This window comes from Alosa pseudoharengus, unplaced genomic scaffold (genome assembly GCF_046254945.1).
Source record: "Alosa pseudoharengus isolate Yale_2024_CS ecotype anadromous, Long Island Sound unplaced genomic scaffold, YU_APseudo_1.1 YU_APseudo_1.1_scf_5, whole genome shotgun sequence".
Lineage (NCBI taxonomy): Eukaryota > Metazoa > Chordata > Actinopteri > Clupeiformes > Clupeidae > Alosa > Alosa pseudoharengus.
The window spans coordinates 27,836,875-27,848,739 of NW_027468837.1; the positions used below are offsets into that span (position 1 = coordinate 27,836,875).

At 40.0% G+C, this 11,865-nt stretch overlaps 1 protein-coding gene across 3 annotated transcripts; it reads right to left on the reverse strand.

Moving 5' to 3' along the window:
- Positions 1 to 580: 580 nt before the first annotated feature.
- On the reverse strand, positions 581 to 11,865 carry ppil1 (peptidylprolyl isomerase (cyclophilin)-like 1). Of its 3 annotated transcripts, none has more exons than XM_076267997.1 (4): positions 11,697 to 11,865; positions 11,209 to 11,363; positions 8,343 to 8,411; positions 581 to 882 (listed from the first exon to the last, which is right to left on the reverse strand). In XM_076267997.1, exons 1-4 carry the CDS (start codon positions 11,750 to 11,752, stop codon positions 665 to 667), a joined length of 498 nt encoding a protein of 165 aa, XP_076124112.1. In that variant the 5' UTR covers positions 11,753 to 11,865; the 3' UTR covers positions 581 to 664. The 3 variants fall into 3 exon arrangements, with proteins under 3 accessions (XP_076124112.1, XP_076124111.1, XP_076124113.1); XM_076267996.1 differs by having other exon boundaries at positions 581 to 885; positions 11,697 to 11,863; XM_076267998.1 differs by having other exon boundaries at positions 581 to 885; positions 11,817 to 11,836.

Below are 11,865 nucleotides of genomic sequence, written 5' to 3' on the forward strand. Positions count from 1 at the left end.
CAACTAGCAATGAGAAAAACACCTGTGTCTCAGTGTGGTAAGATGTTTTATGCACCCTAAACCTGATAATGAACCACTTTTCTTATATGAGATATATTATCAATTGCAGGGTGCTGGTAAACAGTTTTAACATTGTTGTATCTCACAGTGACTACACAAGTTCAATGTCAAGTTAAAGCTTAAAAAAACCCTTTCCCATATCTTGTTTACCTCCTGCGGGTGGTTGCTTTCATGCTATTAGTTGGCTAGAGCCAGTATTGGCTTGGTAATGTTTCCCTTTGCATGAGTCATGTGCACTGCAATATGAATTATCCCAAATCCCAGGTTAGCTCTACAGCACAACTCTGTGGTCTAGTCTGTACCTACAAGGAAACCCTGTTCTGAGAAGGGACAACACTGCCCCACTGATCTGATCACTCATTCTTATCTTGACAAAATAAAACCACATTCCCTGGCAGTAGCCACAGCATCAATTGGCTACTCCCAAAATGGCATTTTGATTTATATATAGTGGCTTGGGTGAAGCTAACAAACTACCTAAATTCTAAAAGATTACAATAAATCATATACAAAGACTATATAAAAGTTTCACAGATGTTTTTTATTACAAACTTGCCTTGATTATGAACACAAAAATTAAAAAAATATTTGAGGTTTGTTTTAGTCAGTTCGGCAGAGTCATCCTCAGTATTTTGATGTCATCTACAGGTCGATCTTGTGAGTTGGTTTCCACCATCCCAATCCTATTGACAACTCCCATGCCTTGGGACACACGGCCGAAAATGGTGTGCTTCCCGTCCAGCCACTGAGTTGGACCCAGGGTCAGGAAAAACTGGCTGCCGTTGGTGTCAGGACCTGCATTTGCCATGGCCAGGATACCAGCTCCTTGTGGAAAAATACATATCAGACTTACATATCTACAGTTAAAAACAATCCTAGGAGCTACACTATTCCTCAAAAAGTACTGTTATCTATTAAACTCTTTGGCAGTGCAAGGCTTTATGTGTCCTTGCATTTGCTTCACGCAAACACATGATAATGTATGTCCAATTCATTAAAACAGATATTAGAGTTACGCTACATGGCACGAGTGAGAGTGGCATTGATATGGCACGGGGGCAGCCGTGGCCTACTCGTTAGGGCATCAGACTTGAAACCGAAGGGTTGCCAGTTCGATCCCCGACCAGTAGGAAAAATGTGGGCGGGGAAGTGGTTGAGCACTGCTCTCCCATGCCCACATACATGGCTGAAGTGCCCTTGAGCAAGGCACCTAACCCCTCACTGCTACCCGAGTGCTGCTGTAGCAAGGCAGCTCACTGCTCTGGGTTAGTGTGTGTGCTTCACCTCACTGTGTGCTCTGTGTGTTCACTAATTCACGGATGGAATAAATGCACAGACCAAATTCCTTGCAAGTATACTTGGCCTATAAACCTGATTTTACATTTACAGTACAGATATTGCCATGGCTGTGATTCAGCTGTAGGTAATGAGCTGTCTATTACTGAAAGGATCAATGGTTGTCAGATGGACCTTGGGCACAAGGCCTAAATCTTAAATCAAGGGGAGAACAACGAAACAAAGAAAGATAAAAAAATTCAAATGTAATCATATGTATTATTCATCAGGGTGCATAAAATGTTCAGCTCTACAAAAGCATTAGATGCAAACTATGATGGCACTCATTAGAATGCATACCTCCGCCTCGGATCTGTAACAGACCCTTCACCAAGGAGGTTATGTTTTCACCTGTCTGTTGCTTGGTTGGTTGGTTAGCAGGCTTACTGATGGGCCAAAGACGAATCCGTTAATTTGTGGTGTTGATCTGACTAATCTGGTGTCATAGCTAACATAAAGTTAAAGTAAGATTATTTGTCAAACTCCATACACGGGATAGAAAAAAGTCACTTACAAATTAAGTTGTCCTTTTACAAAATACATAATTTGGGAAGTTTTGAATGAAAAAAAAAAACTGTGTAATCCTGGCTAGGGTTTGTCTAGCAAGCTAAATGATTTCATACTGCCCACCCCAACTACAGGGCTTATTTGGATCCATTCATAGATTAAATCCAGCTCTCTGACTGACTCACCAGTGCTGCTCAGGGTACAGAGTGGTATTATGCATTGCCTTTTGGATTTTTGTTGCAGATATAGAAATAAAATGGGTGCAAAACAATACCAAACCACTGGGGGATGCTTTGTTAGAGCATGCTGAATAACATTGGACTGAAATTGACTGAATCTGCATGATATGTGTAGAATAACAAGTAAAGGTAAACACGTACATAAAAACAGATACATAAAAATAAACAAAGGAGGCTAACATTAAAATGCTAAATTTCAGTTTAAATGCTAAATGGCTGGTCCATTAGAGCAGCGGTCCCTAACCACCGTGCGGGACATTCCTAACCGGGCCGTAGCCTACGACAAGAGTTTAAAAAAAAAATGCATGCAAACTAAATAAACTCAATTTAATTCGCAATAATGGTACATTCGCAATAATACCCACTAACGATGGTGAGCCAGATACCTCAAAGAAAAAGAAGGGGTCATTTAATATGAAATATGACGAGTCATATTTAAAATATGGTTTCACAGAGACCGGTGACTCGCATGCACCAAGTCCTTTATGTGTGGTATTTGGCGATAAGTTGTCAAACGAAGCAATGAAACCATCAAAGCTAATTCGACATCTAGAGTCCAAACATCCTACACTTAAAGACAAACCCCTTGAGTTCTTTGAGCGTAAGAAACGTGAGCAAGAAGGACAAAAAACTAGTGCGTAAAGCAACCACATCGGTGAACGTGGCTGCGCTAAAAGCCTCATAGTGGCTAGTCGGATTGCTAAATCTAAGAAGCCCTTTACTATTGGGGAAGAGTTAATTCTGCCTGCTGGTAAAGGCATGTGCAATGAACTCCTTGGGGAGGCTGCAGCTAAAAAAATAGCTCAGGTACTGCTTTCTGCAAGCACTGTCCATAGGCGAATTGATGATATCTCAGAGGATATTGAGGCACAGTTGTTAGAGAGGGTGAATGGGTCACGCTATCCAAGTTGGTTGGTTGCAGGTCACTGGCCAGAGTGTTTTAGTTGCGAGAGCCGCTGCAGAGATTTCTTACAGAAAAAAAGTCACCGTTAGCTGCATATTTTAGTGATGAGGGCTGGGTGTCAAAACTCGCTTACCTGTGTGACATATTCAGGTTGCTTAATGACCTCAACCTGTCATTGCAGGGGAGAATGACGACTGTCTTTAAACTGGCAGGTAAAGTCGCTGCATTTAAAGCCAAGCTTGATTTGTGGGTACGACGAGTGGATCGGGGTGTATTTGATATGTTCCAAACAGTAGTGGGGGTTTTGGGAGAGACTGAGGGCCTGTCCACACGGAGACGCTTTTTAGGTTAAACGCAGAGGTTTTGCTTCGTCTTGGCCGAGCGGCCAAACAAATTCTGTAAATGCACTGCCCGAAACCGCACTTTTCTGAAACCTGGTCCCAGAGTGGAAAAATCTGAAACCGTAGCCCGTTTGAATTAGTTTAGACAGCGAAACTGCACATCCTGCTTGCGTATCTATGATGTCATCGCCACACCTCAGCTGCCCTGGACTTGCACTTATAGTATTGCCTAACAATACTAGTTTTCATACATGACATTACCTACGATTACACTCCGTAAGATAAATATCACAACTGGTGCTGCGCAGCACCGATAGCTTATGACTTGGTGGACTGAACACTGTTTTTCCCGGTGTTTTTATATGCATTCTAGCTACTGTCAGTGACGCGAGAGAACTTAAGTTATTAGGAAAGTGCGGTGTAAGTTTAGGCTACATTAATTTGTGCGTAGTGCCAGTGTCATTCATTTATTTTACATGTCTTACAACATATATAGGCCTACATGCATTCACAGTCGAGTGAAATCAGATATAAGCATACAAAGACGCTTAGAACTCACGTTAAGCCGATGGTAGCACACTGAATACAAATGCGCGATTTGATGCAGGCAAAAGTATTGACTGTTACTTACGAAGGTTTTATAGAGGGAGAGCAGATAGCTAACAAACGTTCAGAAAAAGTCCTGTTGGCAAATTTGAGGAAAAGTCGGTAAAGGGGCTATTTCACACAATTTGAGGGTGCTGAATTCAAATATTTTGTTTACCAAGCTCAATTTTGAGTTTTAAGCTTGCTAATTAGCATAATTAGCATAATTAACATACTTTTTGGTTTTGCCATCAGATATCATAGAAATTGCAAAAAAATAAGGCATTAATATACTCTTTATGTATCAGATATGTTGTAGGACAGGGCAGGAATTACCCCAATGACCCTCAAGTAGCAAATGAAAATAAGCTAAAATTAAAATATTAATTGAAATAACAGCTAAAATTCAGTATGACGTTTAGAAGCAAAATAGATTCCTTGATAATAAATTGATAGAATAGTAGGTGACCGCTCATTTTTCTGTAGAAAGTACTTTGTCACTAACTATTATGAACAGTTGTCAGTCTTTACAGAGGAGTTACACTGTTTTTTTTTACTGTAAAGGTGACTGTGCTTGCCTAGTTAAAATATCTCACTGGTGCTCTTTCCTATCATTCAAATTCCAGCCATGCAAAAAAATGGAAGAGTGTGCATGTTTAAGGGTTGCTGAAGAGTGCTATGGAGATTGCATTATTTGCAAAACAAATTGACAAGATATCATAGTGCAACAAAGAGAAACATTCTCCAGTGCATTATTACTGCATGCATATGATGCTGAAAGGAAAGTGGACCTAGGACAAATCCTCAGCTATGAACTGTCCCTGTACTGTAGCTATTGCAGATAGCGATGGTTATTTGTGAAGTGGAAATAAGTCTATCCTCTCTCAAGTGCTGTATAGCAATGTGGAATGTCTAGTAGTGATCACTGCAAAAACAGCTCATTCAACATGGTAATAGATGCTCAAGATCTAGTTATGTCTTTAGGACACCCATCTGACTGCAGCACATTTAAGAAGTATGCAGGAAAGTTTGTAAGAAACTTTTGTATTGTTATTTGGTATTTGTTATGTGGTATCAAATGATGTTGACTTTCAAAGAAATAGACCTGATGTAGGAATGCACACAGATATTGCAACAGATACGCTCAGGCCAATCCAAACTTTTCTCATCTGTTGTTCATCATTGGTGGAACACACTGCCAGTTCCTACAAGGGCAGGGCCCTCTCCATTTTCAAAAAACTCCTGAAGACCCAGCTCTTTAGAGAACATCTCCTCTCATAGCACCACTTACAAGTCTTGCTGATCCTAGCACTTACCACCCGTCTTGAACACTCAACTGTTTAAAAACAGCACTCACTGATGCACTTATTGTTACTGTACTCTACCGTTTTTTAAATTGTCCTAAAATTGTTGAGAGAATTGCTTAAAAACTTAACTGTTACCATGTTGTTAGTCGCTTTGGTTAAAAATGTGTCAGCCAAATGTAATGTAATGTAATGTAATGTAATAATGGTGTAGGCCTATCTGATTAAGACCCAAAGAGTGGTTGAAACGTACTTATTAAATTACACTGGGAGCAAAGAAGACTATCTTTACTTTTTTCCCTTTGCAACTGTCAAAGATATCCCATAAACACAGGAAGGCCTAGGGTAGCCTACATCAGATGGCCTAACGATTAGGCTCTTCTGCATAGCATTAAGTGATTTGCATGCAGTAATTTGAACACTAACCTTGATCTAGCCTACTTTGGCTATTTAAAGGTAATTTATTGCCAAAACATCACACAATATAAATGAGCTATAACAAACAATAAAGGACTTAATCACACACAAACTACTATTTTACTGACTACAAAAATAATTATGTAGGAAGTTTAGAAATTTAAAACCCAGAATTGACCAAAAGTGCACAAAATTCAACAGGAGGAGGAGGCCTGCGTCCTTTCTTTTTCAGATATTTTAGGATTTGGATATCGTTTCAGTATCGAGTATCAAGATATTTATGGCAGGTATTGTATCGAAGTCATAATTTTGGTATCGTGACAATACTATGCCAGAGCCACTCTGTTTTCTAGATGTCGAGGATCGGAGGCTCTACCACCAACAAGTGATGCAGCTCAATGGCATATTAGAAGAGCACATTATCAAGCTCTAGTATGGAGGCAAGCACACATACCAAATCCAGTGTTACTAGAAGTAAAATGTTTTTTACTTGTCAGTTGTTGCTGACGGTAGATGCAGTTCTGCATTAGGCTTATTCCCGCTATCTAAGTTCATATGTACTGTAGGATATATTCTGAGTTGAAGGTTATCTGTGCAATTTGTTATTGTGATGAAATGCATTAAACACCACGAGTGTTAGTAATAAAAATATGGCTGTGTTTTGATTATAATTTCTGAGTTTATTACATGTTAACTGTAATCATGTTCCCATTAAATACGTTAATAAACTATAGTATGGCTTCTTTAATGCTCAAACATGTATTTAGAGAACATTTTTATTTGGTTTTAGTGATTACTTTTGAAATCAACCCAATTTAGGGAAAAATAAGCAAAAATAATCGCTATTTTATGTTAAAATGCTGATTATGCGGCTTAGAACTCAGAATTGAGCTTGGTAAACAAAATATTCAGAATCAGCACCCTCAAATTAGGTAAAAAGGGTGGTTTACCAACTTTTCCTCAAATTTGCCGTCAGAAGTTCTCTTCCGTGAAGCTGCTCTCCCTCTATTATAGCAATATTATAAATGTGGCGACAGAATAGCCTAGAACTTGGGTAAGCCTTGCGTTTAGTAGCCTAATTGCGGTGATAGCCAAAACTAATGTGAATCACGGACTATCCTACAACCAAAGAAAGTAAAGGTGATTAGTAGGCCTACCTGCATTAGCCAAATAAAGGACGGGACTGCACCCTTCACAAACCGTAAAATAAAGTTTATTAGTTTTACAGTTGACTACAGTTGACAGTTCACCATCAGTCCACACAAACAATTCTGGTTTCCTTGCACTAGCCATTTCGTCGTAGCCTATTCTGTCTGTTTGTAAAGTGCAAGTTTTGGTCAATGTCTGTAAAGAAACAGTGCCACCTATAGGCCTGGGGTATGAAGTAACGTTGAGTCGTGTTTAGATGGATCCGTTTGGACGCAAATATTCTTTATACGGTTCCAGGGAAGACGGAGGAAAAAAAGATCGGATTGGTACGTGTGGACTAGGCCTGAGGCAGGGCCCTTTCTCTCGCAGCTGGTGCGCTATCATCTTGTTGCGCTTTCAAATGAGTTTGAGCGTTACTTCCCATCCTCCAAAGATCCATGGCAAACCAATGAGTGGGTCCGCAACCCATTTGTCCCGAATAGTCCTAACTTGTTAGCGCAGGAGGAAGAGCAGTTGATCGAAATTGCAAATGACGGTGGTCTTAAAGCAACACCAAAGAGTTTTTTGTACCTTAAAATAATGTTTCCAAAATCGTTTCAGTGGTTCATCAACTCGTAACTGGGTGAACGGCATTTTCTGCATTCGCTTCGCGGCCCTCTATCGGCTATTACCGCACTATGTAAGTTTGCTGCATCGGGTAGCGGATCTGTAGTTCGATGGAATGAGACATGAGAAACTACAAATTTCACTTGCATCTGATGTCGCAATACATCGTACTTTCATAAAATCATGCAACTTATTCTACCTTGTCTGTGGACATTGTTATTTGCAAAGCCGGTGCTGGATAAACAAATAGTGCGTGCGACAGATGAAAAGTTCTTTGGTGTTGCTTTAAGAGTGTGTAGGCTATGAGGAAACCTCTCTGGCGGTTTTTTGGATGCAACTAAGACCAAATTGCGCAATCGACTGGACATTTCAAACACACTGAGGGTGTCACTGTCTTCCATCACCCCCAGATGGAACCTTCTTGTTGCAGGGAAACAAGCACAGGACTCCCACTGATATACGTTTAGTTCCCATGTTTTGTTACCATATTTTGTTAAGCATGTTCACACATGATAGATGTAGCTTCAAGTTGTTAAATTTTCATTAGTCAATATTGTTCAATTTTCACTTCTTTAAGTTCACGTTTTTCAAATTTTTAAGAGTTCGTTACCCTCACTAGTTATTTTCAAGTAATGCATGCACAACACGGAACATGGAACCCCCGAACCCCCCCCCCCCCCACACACCGGTCCGTGAAAAAAAAAAAGGGAATCAAACCGGTCCATGGTACATAAAAGGTTGGGGACCTCTGCATTAGAGTACACAGTGGTGTGTTGATTTGGCAAATGTTTTATATCCTTGTGGAAAATACACAAATCTGGTGGCTCTCAGCATACAGCATAGAAACATTCCAGAGATTTCCTAAATTAAGCCTTGAGGTAATTTACCAACTTACCTGTGAATTTCAACTCTGGGTGCAATTCATCTTCAAACTGTTTACCATATATTGATGCACCTCCACGACCTACGAAAACATTTCACCCATATGGTTTAGTTGTGCCTCAATAAGATTAAACTTTTTTTTCAGTGTAGAATCACCCAACACTAAACCACCTTCCAGGACAGAGTGGAGCCTTAAAGTGAAAATGAAGCCTTGATCAAAGGTGGCTGTGCCCTTGTGGCGAAAATCTGAATTTCTACCTCATTTTTCAGCAAATATTTATTATAAATAGGCTATATTTATAAAACCATAGCTCACCTAAAATAAAAGCATCCGAAAAACATAAGACATTGTTCAGTGCTTCATTTCCACTTTAAAGTCCAGGCAAAATAAGCCAAAAGTCCAGCCAAAACTAATTGTAACATAATTGTTTTTCACAGTTTTTTTTTTCCAATTGATGCCTTAACAAAGTAAAAGTCCATTAAAATCCCGTTGGTGAGAATATGTTAAAGGTATACTATGCAGTTTGAGGTATTTTGGGCGACTGTAGAGCTCCCCCTAGAGTCATTGCAATGTGGATCTAATTCAATTCAATTTAAAGAAACAACTTCCTTTCAATACCTGCCATTCAAAGAACTTTTGCCGACTCCTGCATTCTCCAGCCATCTCAGACTGTTACTTATTCTCAATAGCATTCCGTCTACTAACAATCACAACATAGCCTAGCATGAGGTCAAAGTTGTGGCTATGTAAAAGCCACAGAAACACTCTGATTACTTGGACAATGAGAGTTATTAGCATCACTTGGTGGCCCTGACAAAAGCAACCTTGAGGCCTTAACCAACCTGCGATTCTCTTCACCCTCTTTATCCTGTGTCCATAAGTGTGTGTTGGTGCTTATGGAGGGTCCTCGGTTTTTTGGACCTCAGTATTTTCTAAACTCTGCATATGGCCCTGGTTGCCTCGGTAAACATTAGGGTTTTTTGGTATAACATTTTATATCTGAAAATGTTCAGGGCTCCACACTGTGTAAGTGTACCAAGTTCCATGCTTTTATGTAAAACAATGGACCTAATTTTCACAATTCACGTGTAGTCCTACTACACAAGTTCAGTAAAACTGCCAAAGGTACAGTTTTTGGCCTTTGACCTATGCAAATGTTCCACTACTTGGATTTTCATGGACTTGTCTTATGTGATATTGGAAGGTTTCATGAACGGCAAAGGTGAAGTGTGGCGTCTGCGCCTTTCGTCTAGTGTTGAGCTGTCGCCCGTGAAGTGACAGTGAAGACGAGTGAGGCCAGCTGATGGCCGGCTTCAGTGAAATGTCTCGCTACTAGAGATTTCTCATCTTTGCGTCTAATAGCGCTGTTATGTTCTATGATGCGCGTTTTTATAGGTCTGTTGGTTTTGCCTACATATTGTTTATTGCATGGGCACGTAATCAGATACACTACCCCAGCAGTGTTACATGTGGTGCATTGTTTAATTTTGTAGGTCTTGTCTGTGATGGAGCTTGTGAACGAGGTGGTCTTTTTAGTGTTATTTTTACACGCAGCACACCCTTTGCACGGAAAGAAACCAGTGATTTTCCTTAAGCGTCCCTCCTTGTTCCGCTGTGTGGTGTGACAATCCGCTTTAACCAAGAAATCCCTAATGTTACTAGCCCTATAGTGGGAGAAGAGGGGAGGTTCAGAAAACAGCGTTTGACATATGGGGTCACTACTGAGAACATGCCAGTGTTTGCGTATGCATTCTTTAATTTGTCGGCTATGTCTAGTGTACGTAGTAGTGCAGGCTATAGACTTATGCGTATCCCTCTTAGGGGCAGTTTTGGTTCTTTGGACCCTCTCTAGGGCTTCGTCGAGCCAGATGGGGGGGTAGCCTCTTAGAGAGAATTGCTTGTAACACTGCTGGGGTAGTGTATCTGATTACGTGCCCATGCAATAAACAATATGTAGGCAAAACCAACAGACCTATAAAAACGCGCATCATAGAACATAACAGCGCTATTAGACGCAAAGATGAGAAATCTCTAGTAGCGAGACATTTCACTGAAGCCGGCCATCAGCTGGCCTCACTCGTCTTCACTGTTATAGAACAAGTGAAACCCACACGTAGAGGGGGGGGATACTGAAAGAAGACTTTTACAAAGGGAATCCTTCTGGATTTTTACACTTAAAACTCTGCACCCTAGTGGTATTAATGATGAATTTAGTTTAACATGTTGGCTGTGATGAATATATTTGGTTGAATAATGAACTAGGCCTACATGGATGCAAGATATCCAAAGTGAGATGTTGATGTTGATGATAATGATGGGAATATGTACCTAGATTAATATATGTCCTCTGTTCTCTAAATATTGTGCTTTCACTATTTTCAAATATGACATAGCCTCTTAAAACATTTTTGTGACTGTATGTTTCTGTATACAAATATGGTTATATCTCCTGTACATGTTTGTATATGTTTGTATATAATTGTAATGATTTGTGATGTAATTTTGTAATTTTGGTGATTCGGATATCGGGATATGTGACCCCGAATGCACTCATATGTCTTGGGGTTATTGGGTGATTGGCAGGCGAGCCTATAAATGGCCGCTGCCCTTTTTGACGCGTCACGTACAAGGAATACTGATGAAGGGCTAGACCCGAAACGTTTACCCCTTGTTTATGTGGCCTGTAATTGTTTTTTCGGCTTTTTGAAAAATACACTGTTGGAACTACTCAGCCCCTGTGTGCGATCTCCCCTTTCTTCACTTGAAGATATCATGAACGTAATACAACAAACATAAATTACGTTGAGATTAGTTTTGGATTGGGTGAAATTTTCTCACAGATTGCCTGGACTGTTCACAACAGATTAGGCTACCTCACCTGTTCCAGTTGGATCTCCACCTTGGACCATGAAATCTTTGATGATGCGATGGAACTTTGTAGTGTTGTAATATCCTCTTCTACTCAGCTCTGCAAAGTTCTTGCAAGTTTTCGGAGCATGCTTCCAGTAAAGTTCAACCACAATAGTTCCCATTCTGAAATAAACACATGATAAAATAAGACTTTAAACTTTAAATAGTGAGTCATATCCTGGCAAGTGGATTCATTGTTCTGTAGCCCATCACCAATACTGCACAATGGAGAAAAAGTCATACCGCGAGACAAACTGAAAGTCTACAGGGAAAAATAGCCACAACGTTATGTGAACTGGTAAAGTAAAAAAATAAGTATAAAAAATATGATGCTGCTACTTAAGTTATAGCTAAGGTAGGCCTAACGTTATAGTGTTTTAGTAGTAGAGTCTACGCTACACTGTCATCATTCAGTCATCCATTCATTCATTAAGAAAAAAAACAAACTCAGCTTACGTTGTCTCCAATGAAACTGTAGGAGGCTGCCATGAATCTGGTGGTAGTCCTGCCATATCAAAAACGACTATATTTGCGAAGGATAAAGAAATGTCAGAGAAATGTTGAATTCACATTTACCGCATCGACAGCACACTTCCTGTTGTCACGTAGCAAATGCTAAGAATAG

What these genes read in the sequence shown, in the direction of transcription:
- ppil1 (XM_076267996.1), bottom strand. Translation starts at nt 11,752, where the DNA reads ATGGCAGGACTACCACCAGATTCATGGCAGCCTCCTACAGTTTCATTG. An exon ending in ACAGTTTCATTGGAGACAAC is followed by an intron (nt 11,364 to 11,696) that starts GTAAGCTGAGTT and finishes TGTTTATTTCAG; the next exon opens with AATGGGAACTATTGTGGTTG. An exon ending in CCCAGAGTTGAAATTCACAG is followed by an intron (nt 886 to 8,342) that starts GTAAGTTGGTAA and finishes TTTTTCCACAAG; the next exon opens with GAGCTGGTATCCTGGCCATG.